General features: G+C 53.2%; 2 protein-coding genes across 2 annotated transcripts in view; one reads left to right on the top strand and one right to left on the bottom strand.

Annotated features, from left to right (window-relative positions):
• Positions 1-255: 255 nt before the first annotated feature.
• On the top strand, positions 256-7,231 carry PPIF (peptidylprolyl isomerase F). The gene is made up of 6 exons (XM_027962222.2): positions 256-535; positions 1,784-1,814; positions 2,249-2,337; positions 4,068-4,164; positions 4,699-4,774; positions 6,309-7,231. Exons 1-6 carry the CDS (start codon positions 338-340, stop codon positions 6,442-6,444), a joined length of 627 nt encoding a protein of 208 aa, XP_027818023.1. The 5' UTR covers positions 256-337; the 3' UTR covers positions 6,445-7,231.
• Positions 7,232-11,527: 4,296 nt separating this feature from the next.
• The window catches only part of ZCCHC24 (zinc finger CCHC-type containing 24), a 74,082-nt gene continuing 66,533 nt past the window's right edge, over positions 11,528-19,076 (bottom strand). The window contains exon 4 of the mRNA XM_027962300.3: positions 11,528-13,877. Within this exon, the coding sequence (XP_027818101.1) occupies positions 13,836-13,877 (42 nt within the window). The 3' untranslated portion in view covers positions 11,528-13,835. The remainder of the gene's footprint in view (positions 13,878-19,076) is intronic.

Raw genomic sequence — 19,076 nt, forward strand, 5'->3', positions numbered from 1 at the left:
ATTTACCCCTCTTTTCATCTGTTGGGACCCTCACAAAATAGAACCGGCCTCCCTTGGCGAAGTCGCATCTGTCCCTCAGGTCTCCAGCCCTGGTTGGGGTGTGTTCAGACTTCACGCCCCACCGCCCCACCAGCCGGGGTGCGCTGCCAGCTGGGACCAGCAGGGGGAGCCCGCGAACAGGTTGGAGGAGGCGGGATGGAGGCGGGGCCGCGAGGCCGGCTGGGCCAATAAAGGCGGAGGTGCGCGGCCGCCGCTGACTCTGCCCTCTGGGCACCAGTGACCCTGCCTTCCGTCCTCTCCGTTCGCCGGTTGATCTCTAGCTCGGACCCGCGCGCCCATGATGCTGGCGCTCCGCTGCGGCCCCCGCCTGCTCGGCCTGCTGTCCAGCCCGCGCTCAGCGCACCTGCGCCTCCCCGCGGTCCGCGCTTGCAGCAGCGGCAGCGGCTCCCGCGGCCCCTCCTCTTCCTCCGGGAACCCGCTCGTGTACCTGGACGTGGGCGCTGACGGGCAGCCGCTCGGCCGCGTGGTGCTGGAGGTGAGACCACCGGACCGGACCGCGCTGGACTGGGCGTGGGGGATGGTCCCGGAAGAGCCTTGGACTCCAGGCCGGCGCTGTGCCTGGTTCACTGGGTGACCTTGCTTCCTGCCCCCGGGCTCTGGGCCTCAGTTTCCCCATCTCTTAAGAAGGACCATCGGACTGGTCTCTCCAGGCCTCCCCTTCGGATCTTTGGACTAGTGGAGGCGGGAGGGAAGGCGCGTGTGGAGGAGAAAGCTCAAGGTCAGATCGTAGGCTAGGAGGGTCCGCCCCGCTGGCCGGCCGCGGAGGGGCTCCGAGACTTAACAGGGTGGGCGCCTAGGCCCAAGCTTCGAGGTGGGTGTCAGGGGGCTCGGGGGTCGGGGCGGCGGGCGGGCGGGAAGCTCACGTGGTGGCCCTTGCAGAAGGCGGAGCCGGCCCCAGGCCCGCCCCCTGCTATCGGGCTGTCGGGAGAGCTAAGGTGGTTTGGGGCCGCCTCCTCCCCCAGCAGTTCGGGCTGGCGTGGCTGCAAGCTCCAGCCACCAGACAGACGTGGCATAGACCTCTTGGGGTCAGGGCGCTGTGCTCAGAGCTCTTCACCCCAACTCCAACCCCAGCCACCCTCCCAAGGTGACACAGTGCCTGCCCTAGCTCTGTGGGCCTTTTTGAAAGACAAAGCAAGAAACCTACACAGTCCAGAAAGTAACAGAGGGGAAGCTTGGGTGTAGCCTTCAAGCCCATTTTAAACAAAGGTGTCTCAGTTAAACCTCGGTTTCCTTTTCTGGAAAATGGAGAGCACCCATTTATTTTAAAGGTTCGGCACCAGAGTGGCTCTTATAACTGGGAGGCAAGAGGCAGGCTTGGATGGGGCTCCAGCCTTCCCTTTCCCCGATCCTCCTGCCTCTCTCTGAGCCTCAGTTTCCCACCTGCCCACTGGGGAGCTTGGACTGGCTCCCCCCGGGGCCACCCTCTCCAGGCCCTGGGTCTCTGATGCTTTGAGCCCAGCTGAAGCCGCTCTGCCAGTTCTGCCCCCAGAAGAAGGCCAGGGTGGTGTTGTCATCTCTTCTGACAGATTGGGAAATCGAGGCTGCCCCTCCCAACCTGCAGTTCAGGAAGCAGCTGGCAGAAATGATTGCTTAGGTGGCCTCCCACGGAGGATTGAGAATGACAGGAATGGTGCTTTCCCTGGCTCCTGGACCGTGTAGGGGGTTGGGTCCTTCCTTCTCCTGCCTCTGGACTGAGCCTGTCTTCCCTCTCCTTTGCCCGCAGCTGAAGGCAGATGTCGTCCCAAAGACAGCAGGTAAGACGGGGACCGGGGCCTTCTGAGTCTGGGCCACATGGAAGAGAGAGGGGCATGGCGAGGTGGGTGGGATGGTGAGAGGAGTCAGGGCGGAGACCTATGGCCAGATGGGAGTACACCACCACATGTGCTCAGCTGCTGGGGACCTCGGGAGCAGCCTCTGACCCTCTCTGAGCCTCCTGGTGGAGGGTGGACTTACTTGGACTCCTTGCCCCACTGACCCGGTGCTACTCCTGCCGCAGTGCTCAGATGCTGAGGTCAGGGCACAGGATGATTTGTCCCAGGTCACACAGTCCAGGGCAGGGCTCTTTCCATGTCCGGGGGGTGGGTGGGTAGAGAGGGCGCCGGCTGGAACCAGCTGTGGCCCCTGCACTGAGGCCTGGCCCTGCTGACCTGCTTTTTTCCTTCACCTCCTGCTCCCCCCGCCACCCCAGAGAACTTCAGAGCCCTGTGCACCGGGGAGAAGGGCTTTGGATACAAAGGGTCCACATTCCACAGAGTGATTCCGTCCTTCATGTGCCAGGTATGGTGGGCCTCTTCCTGCCTCGACTTCTTCTGTAAGTGGCATAGTGACAGGGCCACGTTGGAGAATGTCACGGGGATTAGCCAGTGTGTTTGTGCCTGGAGAGTACTGGATGGAGGGCATCCGCGGCCATTCGCTCAGCCTGTCCTCTCCTGAGAGTCTGGAGCTTGTCCTGGCAGCCATAATGCCTTCCCTGCCCCAGGAGCTAAGCAACAGGACAAGTGGCAGGTCGGCCCTGCTTGGCAGGGCTGGGAGAGTGGAGCGGTGGAGGGAGAATGGCATCGGGGTGTGGATGTGCTGGAGGCTTTGGAGTAACAGCGTATTCAGTCTCTGCCCGCAGCCCCCAGTGTGTCCCACTGAGCACTCGGCATAGGAGATGAGGAGGAAGGGGAGGAGGAGGGAGGCCAGGCACAGACAGGAACACGCAGGTCCAGACTTGGAGCCTCTCTCCAGCATAGGGCATCTTTCTCGGTTAAATGCATTTGCTCTTTAGTCATATGTTCGGCCTCTTTTCAGGAGCATTAGTTTTGCTGTGTTAGAAGTTTTGTGGGTAGGTGTGGCAGCCGAGAATTTCCGCCGGTGCCAGGGCCTGAGCCATGCTGAGGGTTGTCCTGTGTTAAGTCAGACCCTGCTAAGATAGGGGCTCATGTCTGAGGCCAGCAGGCCTGGAGGCAGGAGCATGGCTGCCATGACCTCTTTGAAGTCCTTTCAGCTGGGATTTCTGGCCCCCAGTTCCCTCTACCGTCACCTGGTGGCTGTCGTCACATCATGGTGAGTGGCATGGGTTGGGGCTGGGCGTGCTGATGTGTTGAACATGAGGAATGCAGCGACTGGAGGGGGTTGTGGCTGTGGGACAGGCCTGGCCACAGCCCGTGGCTTTCAGCTGCAGAGGCCCCCAGCTCTGCCTGAGGCTGTAGATTGAGCAGAAGCCGAAGCGGATGTCCAAGCTGGGCTAGGATCTTACTCTTACCACAGTAGGCAAGGGCAGGGACTCCAAAGCTGGTGGGCTCTTGGAGGCATGGGATGGTGGGACCAGGCACGGGGAGGCCTGGTCCTCTCTGGGGACACCTTATTGGCATTTGTGGATGCTTCAAAAGCAGGGCTAGTCAGGTCATCCCTGTTACCCGAGGAGGTCATCTCAGGAAAAGAGCAATATGATGGGGGCTGGGGCCTGGGGCTGGCAGACCCTGGGCTCTTCTGTCTGTGGCTCCTTGTGGAAGCCTTGGGCAAGCCGTGAGGAAGACCACCAGCCCTGGGTGGACTTTGTCCTAGGCCGGGTGAAAGGGAGATGCTGGGACAGGAACTGGGGCTCAGCAGAGGGACCTGCCTCTGTGCCAGCTACCCGCAGACCACACTGGGGAGCAGGGACTCCTGGCCTCCTCCTTGTTTACCCTTCAAGAGTTGTGGGTAGAAAATTCTAGGTCTCTTAAGAAGCAGCTCGAAATGGCTGAGAATTTTTAAGGATCATTTAAAATCTCACTCAGACAAAAATGAATCATTCGGAAACCAGGGTAGTTATTGGGGCAGAAAGTATTAAACCTTTATTTTGTTGTTGCTTACGTTCCTTAGCATTATATTAGCCCTTCTATCACTGGGTGTTTTCTGACCCCTTTGGCTGAGGGCTCCCAGCTGGGTAGGCCCTGGGGGGCTGGGCGCTGTGTCCCAGCATGGGAATAGCACCCCTCTGCCAGCTCTAGTGGCGACACTCAGCTAGCGCTCCGTGTTCGCAGGCTGGTGACTTCACCAACCACAACGGCACGGGGGGAAAGTCCATCTATGGAAGCCGCTTTCCTGACGAGAACTTCAAGCTGAAGCACGAGGGGCCGGGTGAGTAAGGCTGTCAGTCCCCACCTGGGCATGTGCCCTGAGCTGTGAGCCTGGCGCTGCCACCCCAGCAGGCCTGCAGGCTGCAACCGGATGGCTCCACATCTAGGGACACATCCTCCCTCCTTCAGGGTGATGGGTGGGCTTACTGGATTGTCCCAGAGGCTTTTTCATCCTGAGCTCTCAGTTTCAAAAACAAATCTTTCTTTGACCACCATGCTCTGAGAGCCGTTAAGCAAAGCCCTAGCTTTATGTTACCTTTAGGACCCAACGTGAAATGTGGAAAAAGCTAGAGTTCAGGGCTGGAGGTCCTGCCCCTGCTCTACCACTGAGAGCCTCCAGGAGGCCCTTCCCTCCTGTGTCATCAAGGCGGACAGGCCCTGGGTGGCTGTGTGCTCTGGGCTTGGCTCTCCTTTTCTGAGCCCCAAGTATCTTCAGCCGCAAGCATCCTTCCTGTGGTGTGCATCATCTGCTCTTGAACAGTTCCCAGGTGAGATGCCTCCTGGGGCAGCCTGCTCATCCCGCTTGTTTTCGCAGGTGTTCTGTCCATGGCCAATGCAGGCCCCAACACCAACGGCTCCCAGTTCTTCATTTGCACCATAAAGACAGACTGGTGAGTTGCCAGCTCCTGGTCCAGGCCCTCAGGGTAGCAGGGGTGGCCTTGAGCTGGAGCGGGAGGATAGTTTGAGGCCAAACTCTCTGCTCTGGGGCAGTAGCCCTCACCCGGCTGAGTGTGTAAGAGGAGAAAGGCCCCAAAAGCATTGAGGAAGAATTTGGGTTATTTTGCAACTCTTGTCTTTTATCAGGCTTCCCATTGTTGCTGTAGCTGGAATTTCTCAGTGTTCTGAGCATGCACACGTACACACAGGAAAGAATTCTCTTACCAAATACATTGGGGAGATGCTGCAGAACTTATCAGGCCTCGGGATGGCTTGTGGCAGAAGCTTGCTCACTCGGTTTAACCTGCCGTTTCCCAGCTTATTTAACTTTGGGCTGCACCTTGGAAAATGCTGCAGTAGACAACATTTGGATATCATACCGGATTTCTCATCAGGCATTAGCACCAGCCTGTTGCAGCCACCAGCCCTGCTGGAACCCTCTTTCCCATTGCCCTTGTATTTTAGGGATGTCTTCCCAGGTCAGTTTCCCACTACCTAATCAGTTTTCGCTTCCCAGAGTCCCCTATGTCCTCACCCTGAGGCATCTCAGCGGGGTGAGGGGACAACAGCTGGCCTGGAGCTAAAACTTAATAAAGCCCATTTCCAAGGACTTTAGGGAGACCCAGGAGGTGGCGGATACTAGTGGTCTGTAGCCTCTGAGCCAGAAGGGACACGGATGTTGGAGTGGGCAGGTTGTTGCTGGCCCTGCCTGCCCTCCTTCTGTGAAAACCCCTGGTGGAACCCCAAGTGTAACCCGTCTTGGTTGGTGGCCCTGAACTGAGCTGCCTTCTAGATTCTCGGGACTCTCTCAGGCTGAGAGCTGCTTGGGACTAGAGTGGGTTCACCATACATATCGCCTTGGCTCTCACCTCGGAGCTCCTGACAGTTAAGGCGGTTCCATGAGGCCTTTCCTGGTGCTCCAGTGGCTAACAGTGCACCTTCTGATGCAGGGGGTACGGGTTTGATCCCTGGTCAGGGAGTTCATATCCCGCATGCCTCGTGTCCAAAAAAAACACAAAAAACCCTTAAATAAACCCTAGAAACAATATTGTAACAAATTCAATAAAGACTTCAAAAATGGTCCACATCAAAAAAAAAAAAAAAAAAAAACCACACACACTTAAAATGACTCCATTTACACAGACTTATTTCTTCAGAGTAGTTCAATATCCCATCATCTCCCTGAGCAGAGTTAGGACAAGTCACTCTTTGTAGGTGAGGTTCCCAGGATTCAGGTTGAGTGGCCTGGGCCGAGGTCACACAGCAGGTGAGGCAGAACACAGCCTGGGAGGGAGCCGTCCTCTGGTGTGTGCTGGGGGACTCCGCAAGGCTCCATACGGGACCTGTGAGAGGTTGGGCCAGCTTTTCGGTCTGAGTTCCTTTCAGAACTGCTGTTTTCAGTAAATAGTTCCATGACCAGGGGACTGTGACCCCGGGTGACATCGCAGCACTCTCGTTTCTGCTTACCTGGCTCACCTCTCCTCCCAGGCTGGACGGCAAACATGTTGTGTTTGGCCATGTGAAAGAGGGCATGGACGTCGTGAAGAAAATAGAATCTTTCGGCTCCAAGAGTGGGAAGACATCCAAGAAGATCGTCATCACAGACTGCGGCCAGTTGAGCTGACCCTGTGTGCTTCCAGGAGACCCTGTGTGCTTCCAGGAGGCCTCTCAGGAATGTCAGACCCCACAGGACCCACCGGGCAGCTTCCCCAGTGCCCTCCCTACCCCAGCACCCCGTTTCTGGACACCCATCGTGGATACAGTGTCGCCGCTCCTTGTAGTCATTGCCTGTGACCGCCCGGCTCAAGTTCACCCGTGCCTCGGGCACAGATGATGAGTTAGCTTTGAAGGCGGTTTCTGCCTTTTCTCTGACCACAGGGGAAAGCCAGTTGCTGTAAAGGGCTGTCATATCTGTTTAATACTGTCTTTCTGATCGGAATAATTTCACTAGACTCCCTGGAGCTGAAGCTGTGACACTAACTACTCCAGGCTGTGGTGTGACCTGAGTTGGAGGCACGGGCCACAGACCTACAGAGCTTGGCCTTCGGAGCGCACTCCAGGCCTTTGTGACGGTCCCATAGCCGAGGCCTTTAATCCCAGCCACTGTGAATCCCCTTGGTTTGCTGCTCTTGTATTTGGGGAGAGCCCGTGGGGGTGGAAGCAGCTGAACCGGGGGACAGACCCACTGCAAGCTGTGCCTTGTCAATGTGAATTCCCAGGTTGAAAATACAAATAACCTGTAAGTGCTATGTGCTCTGGAAGGAAGTCAAGGTGTGTTTTCCTGGTGGGCTTTGATTTGTTTTTCCTGTGTGTTTAATAAATTAAATCTATTGATTATGTACACAATATACTTTTGGAAAATTTCTTTATGTTCGCCTTAGATGTGAAAATAAATCCTATTTTCTATAAAAGACTGTCTGGTGTCCATGCCTTTAGCAAGCACTGTCTATAACACAACTGTTTGTGTCTATAACACAAGTGTTTATTGTTAACTGCTGTCACTCCGTGCTCTGAGCAGGGCCTTTTTGTGGACTTGCAGTCCACCAGCAACCTCTGAGGGTATTCTTGTCATCCTGTTCAACAGGAGAGGAAACAGGCTCAAACAAACTGTCTCAGCACCCACAGCCCACCCGAGCGCCCTGGTGTGCCTCTGGGTAACTGAGCCTCAGTTCTGCTCAGCAGAGTAATGGGATAACAGTGCCCAGCGCACAGGGTGGTGAAGGCTGGACATGATCTGTGGAGAGTACACAGCCCAGGCCCTGGCACATGGTCTGGAGGGGCAAGGGCACCATTTCTGGTGTGTCTGGGTCTTAGAAAAGAAGGAGCTCTGATTATGTCGGGCTAGATGTGGGCTTTACTTCCCTCTGTGCCATTTAAATTTGGAGTTAAATTTGGAGTTACAAGGGGTTTCTAAATTGGCATGGGGGCCAGATTGAGGGGTGGGAGGAGAGTAAGAACTTCCTTAAACAGCCAAGGGAGGACCGTCTGAATAATAGAAGAATCACAAGATGATTAGCATGGCCTCCCCTTGGAGTTCCCTGAGTGTGATGGTGTGTGGTCCCAGGTCCTTGTAGTCATTCTCAGCTCACTGTGACTGGACTTTCTATAGTGGCTCAGCGGCAAATAATCCACCTGGCAATGCAGGAGACTTGGGTTTAATTCCTGGTCTGGGAAGATCCTCTGCAGAAGGAAATGGCAACCCATTCCAGTATTCTTGCTAGGATAATCGCATGGACAGAGGAGCCTGGTGGGCATGACTTAGCAACTAAAAGCAAAAATAAGTAGAGGGTTTGGGTCATTAGAGTCATGGAGAGTTTCTATGAAGTCAGTTCAGCTACATGGGTTGGGAACTCAGCTTATCTAATAGCTCTCAAACAGCTCTCAAAGAGCCTTGAAGCGTCCTCTGACATGAGCACGGCCCCTGAACCTCCCTTCAATCGTTCAGTTGCTAGGTCGTGTCCGACTCTGCAACCCCATGGACTGCAGCATGCCAAGCTTCCCTGTCCTTCACTTTCTCCTGGAGTTTACTCACACTCATGTCCATTGAGTTGGTGATACCATCCAACCATTTCATCTTCTGTCAACCCCTTCTCCTCCTGCCCTCAATCTTTCCCAGCATCAGGGTCTTATCCAGTGAGTGGGCTCTTCACGTCAGGTGGTCTTTCAACCATAGATACCCTCTTATGTTTTCTAACAGGGATCTCATTTGAAGAGTGGGATCTTGAGCCAAGTGTCAATAACAGTTATTGGTCAGTCCATCCAGCATTTTACAGATGGGTAAACTGAGGCTGCCAGAGGGGTCACGGCTGCTAAGGTGACTTCCTGAGTCAGTTGGTAGAGCAGAGGCTCGAATCCTGGACCTGACAGACCAGAGGGCTTTCCATGGGAGGCGTTTCCACGGACTCCTTTGTCTTCAGATCACACACATTCAGAGCTCTTTGAATTTCTTAGGTCAAAGCCATGATCTCCGTCCCGGTGGTTTCCTCTTGGCCTCTGGGGATTCTGGGAGGCAGTGGTGCTGTTGGCAAGGGTGAGGGCCAGCCCCTTGAGGTGTGACCACTGGACCCCTGGTGACTTCTGAGGGTCGCAGGGTCACAGAGCCTGTGGGGCATGTGTTCAGTTCACAGGGCATTTCCTTTTTGACAAGGAGGAAGCATATGTGTGCGTGCCTGTCCCTCCCATGCAGAGGAGTCGAGTGTGCTGTAGGGGAAGAAAGTATTCAGGAACTTCCTAAAAACAGAATTTCCCAAAGGTGGGACTGTTCCCTATATTTCTTTTCCTAGAACTCTTGCACAAGGGCCCGAATTGGTCTTACTATACAAAGCAGAGCCTGCGCAACAGACAAATTAAGACGCTGACTTGTTGCTGACGCACAGTGCCTAATGCATGAAGGGAACAGTGAGTCATACACGTGCTCTCACAGATGGAATCATACGTGGACGTCATGTAAACACAATGTGTTTAAATATCTGAAATAGCAGTTTTCTGAGACAACACAGGAGAGCTTTTCACACTGACTTCATTGAACCTTTAAACCATGAAATTTTTGTGCCTTGTTTTACATCCCTGGATATGTTCCAGTGCCTCCTGGCTTATAGTCTATGGGAACTTGAATAGAATTAGTATTCGGCTGTTGTGTGAAAATTGTATAAATCTTACTTAGGTTGGATTGGTTCATAGTGCTTTTCAGGTCTACTATATCCTCCTACTTTTCTATTTATTCTTTAATTTTTGAGAGTTTGATATTGAAACTCCAACTAAAAAATAATCTTGATTTATCTACTTAAAAATATTGTAATATATAGTGGAACTATATGTAACTTTGTATTCTCCAAGTGTCTTGTAAATATGTTATAATGCTTTCATAATTTAAAAACTAAAAAATTATCAAAGCTAAAAAAATTGACTTCATTGAAGTATAATTTACCTGCAATAAAATTCATACATTTTAAATGTACGGATCAATGACTTGACAAATTCATACACTGAGTAATCGCCACCAAATTAAATTAAAGAACATATCTCCATGAAGAGATGGAAAGCTTCCATCTTTCCAGAAAGCTACCTCTGTGCCTGCTCCCAGGAACCCAGTGATTCTGTCTCTGTGGTTACCTTTTACCTGCTCTAGAACTTGGCAGAAACGGAATCCTACAAGATTTACTTTTTGTGTCTGACTTCTTTCATGTAGCAAGTATGAGGATGTAGAATTTAACACACTGCTGGGCTTTATAGAATGTTGCTCCGTGAAATGGAATGTCGGTCAGTGCTCCCAAGGTCTGGTAAGGTCTAAAGCAATGCTTCTCCTAGGAATCATGAGGTGCTGAGAAAACATGCAGATTCCCAGGCCATGGCTGAGACCTGTGGAATAACAGTCTCTGAGGGTGGAATCTAGGTCTCTGAATTTTCAGATAACAATTCAACTAAAGTTTGAGAATTTGAGTGTAGGCGAGAGGGGGCAAGGCTGAAAAGGGAGGCCACCAGACCACTGGAGTCATGGTTAACTTGCGAAACACTATTCACTGTGTCTCTGGGAAGCTGGAGTAAGACCCTCCGCCTGTAAAAGATGCTTCACTTGAGTTTCTAGGTGGACACTCTTGGGTGATGGGTAGGTCAACCTGTTCAGCCAAGTTTTGTGGGGACTGGTGGTTTGGGTGGGCCCAGACAGGAGAAAATTTCTCAGTGAACAGCTTCTGGAGGCCATGAGTCAGATCTGTGTCTGAAGTCCACTGGAATAGGGTGATTAGAGAAAGTCTTGGTTCCATGCTGAGTGTTCCGATGGCTCCATATATCTGCGGATATACTGGAAAAACACTGAATTATATACTTTAGGTGGATGAATTGTATGACACATGAACAATATCACAATAAATCTGCTTAAAAATGTGTGATATAAAGTCTCAGAATTCTTTGGGTGTGCAAGCTGTTTCTCTGAAGTCCTGTCCTTCTGGAAAATGCTGAGATTTGACCTGGTGATGGAAGTCTTGGTTGGTCTTGGGTATTACCTTTCAAAGCACCCATCCGTGGTGAAGTCTGGTCTCAGACACAGAAGGGCGGGCTACTTGCACAGGCAAGGGAGGAATGGAGTGACTGGAGGGTTCAAGTTGTTAGTTTCATTTGGGCCCAAACAGATGTCCCTATCACGGACTTCAGGATCCAGTTCCTTTCCACTGATGCCCTTCATGTGAAAGCCTTAGCGAGACAGTGAATTCAGACGATACTGTAATTCAGCTGATTACACAATTAAATTTTTGTTAGATTTTAAGTGATGTCAGTCCACTTCTATGAGAAATGAAAGATGTTTTCGAGTTGTGATGGAAGCTTTCTGGTCCTCAGACCTTAACATAAGCCGAGAATTAAAGGACCTGTTTGTCATTTTCTTTTGGTAAACAATCGAGCGTGCTCAGAATAATTCTCTGCACAGTGTGGTCCTTATGGTCATGGATACTGCCATAACCATCGTGTGTGCAGCCACCTGGCTCCCCAAGGCACGTGCCTCTCTCGTCACTCAACTGCAGGTGACAGCTCTGTGGTGTCACTGCATGCCATACGCCACCATCATCCCACTTCCTATTGTTCAGCCATGCCTTCAAGCCCAGGGGCACAGCCAAGCACATCTCTAACTACCATCTTTGTAGGGTTATCTCCTAGGATCACCGCCAGTGTCAACGCGTTGGTCAGGGCCCAGACAGAATACAGGAACAACACAGTGATTCTAACACGGAAAGTTTAATACAAAAAGGTGTTAACCACACATGGGTTTACCTAACAAAGTGTCTCTCTAGTGCCCTCTACTGATTGTGTGTGTGTGTGTGTGTGTGTGTGTGTGTGTGTGTGTGTGTGTTGCTCAGTCATGTTCTACTCTTTCCCACCCAGTGGACTGTAGCCCGCCAGGCTCCTCATTCCCGTGAGATTCTCCAGGCAAGAATACTGGAATGAGTTGCCATTTCCTTCTCCAGGGTATCTTCCCGACCCAGGATAGAACCCGGGTCTCCTGCATTGAAGGCAGATTCTTTAATGTCTAACCCACCAGGGGAGCCCCTCGGCTAATAAAGGTTAATATAACTTCAGGTGGCAAGAAACAATGGTTACAGTGTCACAAACAGGGTAATGGAGGGAAGAGTTAAAAGACAAGGAACTTGTAAGTGGTGGCATTGCTCTCTTATCTAATCTGACAAACTCTGCCATTCAATTAAAAGTTTAGGCCACTTATATTCAGCTTGATTATTGATATAGTTAGATTTACATTGACCTCCTTTCTATTTGTTTCACCTTCGTCCCCTCCTCACCTCCTTTTGGATTGAGTTTTTCCTCCCAAATGATTTCACTCTACCTCCACTATGGACGGATTAGACTTAATTCTTCACTGCATTTTCAGTGGTTTCTCTAGGATTTACAATATGTAGCTTAATTTATCACAGATTACCTGTAAATAATATTGTACTACTTTATATATGTGTCAGAATTGCTAGCCTTAATGGCAACTTCATGTTTAAGATTTTGAGGAACATCAAACTGTTTTCCAGAGTGGCTAGAAAATTTTATATTCTCACAAGCAATGCATAAGCATTTTGATTTCTCCATGGCCTCACCAGCATTTTTATTATTCATCTTTCTGAGTCTTGACGTCAAAGTAGTATTTCATTGAGGTTTTGATTTGCATACTCCCAATGACTAATATTTTGGGGCTCCAAAATCACTGCAGATGGTGATTGCAGCCATGAAATTAAAAGATGCTTACTCCTTGGAAGGAAAGCTATGACCAACCTAGATAGCATATTCAAAAGCAGAGACGTTACTTTGCCAAAAAGGTCCATCTAATCAAGGCTATGGTTTTTCCAGTGGTCATGTATGGATGTGAGAGTTGGACCGTGAAGAAAGCTGAGTGCCAAAAAATTGATGCTTTTGAACTGTGGTTTTGGAGAAGACTCTTGAGAGTCCCTTGGACTGCAAGGAGATCCAACCAGTCCATTCTGAAGGAGATCAGTCCTGGGTGATCATTGGAAGGACTGATGCTAAAGCTGAAACTCCAATACTTTGGCCACCTCATGCGAAGAGTTGACTCATTGGAAAAGACTCTGATGCCAGGAGGGATTAGGGGCAGGAGGAGAAGGGGACGACAGAGGATGAGATGGCTGGATGGCATCACCGACTCGATGGACATGGGTTTGGGTGAACTCTGGGAGTTGGTGATGGACAGGGAGGCCTGGCATGCTGCGATTCATGTGGTCACAGAGAGTCAGACACGGCTGAGCGACTGAACTGAACTGAATGACTAATGATGTTGAGCATCTTCTCATGTGTTTATGGACCCTTTGGACATCTTCTTTGAAGAAATGTCTAGTCAGATATTTGTTGATTTTTAAGTTGGATTATTTGTCTTTTTACCATTGAGTTGTAAGAGCTCTTTATTTATTTTAGATAAAAGTCCTGACCCTAGATCCTCCTACTGTACCAAACAGAAAGGTAATTAAGAAAAAAATTGACTTTTAAAAACAAGAATGCCCATGCTGTTCAATAGGGAATAGATAAACACATCACCTAACAAAAGAGTGCAATCAGCTGTCAGTCAAACAAAGCAGATTTCTGTGCTAGCAGGGAAAGGTGATGGTGAGAACAAGGCAGGTTATGGGACAGCATATCAAATATAACCCAGTGTGTGTGTGTGTGTGTGTGTGTGTGTGTACATTACAGATACAAATATTTTTACAAGCAAAAAGTCTGGGGAAGGTTAGGGCCAAACTCGACAGTGGTGTCTCTGGAGGAAATTAGGCTGCTAAGAATTTCACATCCTCCTATTTTTGTGTTCTTTCCACTTCACATTGTGCATCTATTATTTTTATAATCAAGAAGGAAAACTCAGATATTACCACCTGACAGTTTTACTGAAGCAAAGTTGCATGAGGCCTGGGTAGAACTGTGCTGTAGTGGTCAGGACTCATCTCGGATTTGAGAGCAAAATGATAAATCCCCTTTTGACCCCTGTGCAGGCTTGCCGCTTGCAGGAAGTCGCAGTTCTCAGACGTAACCACCAGGAGGCAGCAGGGGACCAGCCGATTCCTGCAAGAGGAAAGGGGCGAATTTTGAGCTGCCAAGGATATTGAGGGAAAGAGATCTGGGCCAAGCTGTTTGAAGCAGTGTCCACTGTGGGGTCGGGATGGGTCGGGTTTCCAGAGAGAGGAAGACCAGTTCTGTGCTAGGCAAAGTCACTTGCTGCAGCACAAGGGGGAAACTCAGGCAGAAGCCCAGTCAGAGCTGAACGGGGTGTGGGTGTCTGGGGAGGGTGCGGGAAGGGGCCACAGTCCAAGGACCAGACAGACTCACATCCTGTCCTGGGGCAAAGCCTCATCTGCCGCCTGGTTGGTATAAAATTTTCAGAAGGCCTGGCTCAAGGTGCTGAGAGGTATAATAGGAGGCAAAAGACAGAGAGGGAATCATGAGGTGGGGGGGGAGGATGGCATTTCAAGGGCAGCACAGACCGAGGGAACTGTCACCCCCGCAGTAGCTTAAAAATGCTTAAGCACATCCCAGGTGTTTAATCATGACAGTGACCCTCAGCTAGGGGACAGGCAGTATCAGTTCCATTTTACAAGAGAGGAACCTGGGGTTTGGGGTGGGGGAGGCAACTCGCTCAGCTCCGGACGACAGCTGATGAATAGTGAAGCCGCAGTTCTGCGTCTGGTCATCTGACCCCAGAGTCCTTGCCAGGATGAACTGAGGGGTGCTGAAATGGAGGCCACAGCAGGTACCACAGTCCCGGACATACAAGGCAGGATCTGGATCCCAAATTGCCCCACAGGCTGCAGTAGCTGGGTGCAGAGTGGCGGCGGTGGCTGGGCCCTGACCTCTGGGGGTGACCAGAGGAAGGGGGCTGTTGAGCAGGTGGGCGAGGAGGATGCTACTCAGCTCCCAGCATGGAGGGCTTGGCGTGGACCTTCACTTCCAGGACTAAGAGGGAGCTTGTGGGAGGGGAATGGGCATGAAGACAGGGCTCCAGCGGGGGGAGGGTTGAGGTGGGGGCAGGGGAGGGCTGAGAAGGGGGTGCAGGGGAGGGCCAGATGGATGATCGTGCAAGGAGAGAAGGGACAGGTTGCCGGCCTGGCTCTCCTGGAGGTAGTGGAGGTAGCAGCAGGGCTCCCCTTGCAACTGGGAAAGAGGCCCCCAGGGAAGTTTTCAAGAGGGTTGGAAGGGGGTAGAGACCTCTTGGGGGTTGTGTTCTGTGTTGCGTGGCTTGGCTTGAGTTCCAGCTTCTGCCCAGGTGTGCAGTAACCACCGCAGCAGCTGCACCAGCTGGTTATTGGCTCCAGACTACCCCAGAAAAGCTGACGGGCTCATGTGAGGTGTGAGGGGCCCAGAGACCTGGGGGCTGAGGCAGGTCGGCCCCACGCCTGGCTGTCTTGGGTGGTGGCACAGCTGCCAGAGGCAGGGACTAAACCCTGGACCTGACATAGCCCTGGGCTGAGAGATGGGAGGAGGGCCTGGGAAGGGGCACAGGCAGAGGCTCCGCTGTCATCAGCCATATGATCTTGGACAAGTCTGTCAACCTGTCTGGACCTTGGCTTCCTCTTCTGTGAACTGGGGCTCATGCTAGCACCGAGCTCACAGAGCCGTGGGAAAGACCAAGACTGACGATGCATGTGCTGATCACGCAGCCCAGCAGCTGGCACGTGGATGTTGGGCAGACCTCACTCATTCCTTCCACACTTAACCCTGTGGTGAGCCAGGCCACACCAGCGCTGCAGCTGCACAGACTGTGGGGGGATGGTGCTGCATGAGGGCAGGGACAGGTCTGGAGGCCCTGCCCCCACGAGGCCCACGCACCTCCTTGGTCCAGCTGCCTTGAGCTCATCTCCTGCCCAGGAGTGGAACACAAAGTAGAGCGTGTAGGGCAGTGAATCCCCAGGGTCCCGGATCCCCACTTCAGACGTGGTCACCATTTTGTCGGTCTCGCTTCAGCAGCCCCCATCTATATTCTGGATTATTTGAGAACAAAGCCAAAGCCTGGGCTCTGTCTCGCTTCACCTTCAACACGCGTGTCTAACAGATGAGGTCACTTTTTGCACAACCCTCATCACAGGCCACTTTTCACAGGGCCCTCGTCACACCTGACAAGACATGACTTCGCTCCACTGTTCGCAATACGAGGACAGGCTACGGTCAGTGTGTTGGACCTGTATTTGGAGCTTGACTTCTCTCACCCACGGGGTGGTTCCAGAGACCCTCTGGCTCATGGCAGGGAGGTACAGCCTGTGGGGAAGGTGGCAGAGTCACATGAAGCCCATGGCCCTCTGGCCGGGAGTTTCCTCCGCTCTAAAAGTGACCCTTGGCTAACAGGAGTCAGGGAGAGGGGCTGCCCTCGGGGCTCCCTACCCCCTCAGTACTCCCAATGGGCTGCAGCCGTGCATGTTTGTGGTATGTGTGTGTAAGTGTGTCTGAGAGTGTGTGAGTGCACATGTGTCAGTGTGTGGATATGTGTTAGTGCAAGCAAGTACAAAGAGGTATGTGAACGTGTGTGTGTGACAGAGAGATGGGAAACCACGAGCCCAAGCCTCTAACCGTTCTGCAGAAATGTGGAGAGGTGTGAGGAGGGGCCTTTGTGCCCGAGGACAGGCTGTTCCTGGCTCCAGCCAGAGTTCCAGGAACAACCAAACGCCTGCCTCTGGCTGCGGGAGCCCTTCCCCAGTCGTCACCGCCTCCATGTCAGCTTCTCTTGCCCCGTCTCCCCTCCAAACACTAGGCGGGAGGCGGGCCAGGGAGCAGCTGGGGTGGCCTCTGGATGCCCGACCTTAGGTTGTGGGGAGCTGGGGTCCAGTTGTCTGGGAGCAGGCAGGACCTGACTCCCCACCCAGGTCATCACGGGGCCCAGCCCTGGCTCACCCCTAGTCGTTTGCTGAAGGCCTGAGCACGCTGGGGGAAAGGCACCTGGAGTCTCTGGCTGGAATCAGAAAAAGCACACGGCATGGAGATGGAAGGACCCGTCTGCCAGTCTAGGGCATCGCGGCCTTCCCCAGGCCTCAGTTTCCCCATCTGCTGTACTGTTCTCTGCCCTGGCTCCTGCCTTGACCGTTAGGAGCACATATGAGCCCCGAGGGACAGGAGAGGCGTGTGCCTAAGGCCAGGGCCCAGGGCAGCGGGAGCCAGCGAGGGGAGGGGCCCTCGGCACAGAGCGCCCTCTGAAGCCTGCGGTCGGTCCCACGTGCCCCAGCTCGTAGATGAAGACACGGGGGCTCCACGCATGTGTTTCAAGAAGAGGGTGGTGCTAGGAGCCTTGTCTGGGCCCCACGAGGGTCCCCTGAGCCCCCAAGGCCTTTGGTGCTGAGGTGGTGGTGGTGGGGCGGTTGAGCACATAGTCTCCATCAGCTCCACGCTGGGGAACTGGCTGGTTTCCCTTCCCTGTGTCTGGTGTCTTACACCAAGGCCTTCATAGGCTGGAGCTGCCCGCTCCCCAAACCACCTCTGCCCTGGAGCCCTCCTCGTCCTCTGCAGCTGTGGGCACAGCACGCTGCTCGGGGCTGAGCCCCGGCTCTGCCTCTGAAACACTGCACCAGGCGGTGATACCTCAGGGTTCAAATCCTGCTCTGTCGCCCAAGTGATCTCGAGCGAGCCCTTTTCTCTGGAGGCCTCAACTAGGGGTGTGAGGGTGGCGGGGGACGCCAAGGGGAGAGAGGCAGGGGTGGGTCAGAGCTGGGCCCTCCCATCTGGGTCCACTGACGCCCCTTTCTGCTATGGACTCCGCTCTCTCTACTCTCAGCCGCCAGCTGCTTCTGGACGTGGACATTAAGTCTAACCGGAAATCCTTCCTGTCCAGGGGAATTACTGGTTTCCACGGCTCCAGGAGATGTCGAAATGCAGGCTGTGCTTGCCTTGGATGTTTTCTTTCCACAGAAAACAAAGCAAAACAACGGGCGCGTGCACAGGACACACAGGGCAGAAAATTGAGTTTTAGACTTGACTCCTCAGGCCCAGGACGGGGTCGCTCGGCGAGTGAACAAGAGAACCAGCTTCCTGGGTTGGAGGCCTGGTGTCCCCGTGGACACCCTGTGTGACCTTTGGCCTGAGCCACACAGACAGTGTGAGCAGGTGATCCACAGTGCTGGCCTCCTACCCACCACCCTGCTGCCAAGCTGGGCTGACTTATCCGCACATCCCCATGGAAGCCACGGCTCAGAGAGGCCAGGGCAGCTGCTCAGGGTCACCCAGCTGTGGGAGACAGGACTGATCTGGAAGCCAGCACGACGACACGGGGCACAGGGCCACTGAGATGGACAGGCCCCGAGTCCTTAGACCTGCACCGGGAGCGCAGCCCTCCCTGGGCTGCAGGTGGAGAGGCCCTCATTTGGGGGTTTATTCTCTTCCCTGCCCACTTTTCCGGACTGGATCCCCTCTCCGCTCACTGCTGGGCTGCAATGACGCCCATCTGCCCTGCTGCCATTTCACGAAGCCTGAGGCCAGGCACCCAAAAGTGAATTCTTTCTTTGCGCCAAAAAGGGGAAAGGGCTTGATAGATTTCAGGATTCACTGTGCACCCCAAAGAAGGCAAGGGATCCTGTTTCTGGAGTCAGGGACCTCTGTTCCTGCCTGTTCCCCACACTTCCCCATCTGTGTTTCCTGATCCCAAGGAGTTACATCTTGTTTTCTCTGCCCCATCTCAGAGGCTGCAGTCTGGAGGCATGGACTGCATGTCGGAAACTAGTTGCCAAAATTTAAAAATTCCACATAACAACCTGGACTTCTAGTCTCCCCTACCACCCACTTCCCACCACACCCCAGGCGGTGTATTCTTAGCAGCAAGTGCACAGAGCTGAGGATGTGGTGGCCTGTGGGGAGGTGTAGCTCCTTGCCCATGGTCTCCTCATTCCCATCCCTGTCAGCCCCACAGGACCATAATGCCCATTTCCAAGCCTGGTGCTTCTCAAGCGTGCATGTGGGACTGATGAGGGACTCTAAGAACGTCAGGGAACCCAAGTCCGTGTCTCAGCATCCATGGGGTGGGATCAAGCCTTCCGCAGGTGATGCTGGTGAGCAGTCAGGCTGAGAACCACAAGCCGCTGACCCCGAGCGGAGGGGCTCCGTATGCAGGGGGCTCCTTAAGGCTCACTCGGCTGTGGCTCCAGGCTCTGTGAGCCGTGGCCCTCGGTGAGAGCCCCACGTCGAGACAGCCCAGCCTGGTCCTTGCTCAGAAGAAGGGCCCTCTGTTTCCCCTCCCAGGGACTTTCCAGGAGGTCCCGGACACTTGAGTCTGCTCACTGTGGGATACTC

The sequence above is a fragment of the Ovis aries genome, chromosome 25 (genome assembly GCF_016772045.2).
Source record: "Ovis aries strain OAR_USU_Benz2616 breed Rambouillet chromosome 25, ARS-UI_Ramb_v3.0, whole genome shotgun sequence".
Lineage (NCBI taxonomy): Eukaryota > Metazoa > Chordata > Mammalia > Artiodactyla > Bovidae > Ovis > Ovis aries.

Bases quoted from the DNA above. Each gene is read 5' to 3' on its own strand.
- PPIF (XM_027962222.2), top strand. From the start codon at position 338: ATGATGCTGGCGCTCCGCTGCGGCCCCCGCCTGCTCGGCCTGCTGTCC. The intron at 1,815-2,248 runs GTAAGACGGGGA...CCGCCACCCCAG, and splicing joins TGTCGTCCCAAAGACAGCAG to AGAACTTCAGAGCCCTGTGC. The intron at 4,165-4,698 runs GTGAGTAAGGCT...TTGTTTTCGCAG, and splicing joins GCTGAAGCACGAGGGGCCGG to GTGTTCTGTCCATGGCCAAT.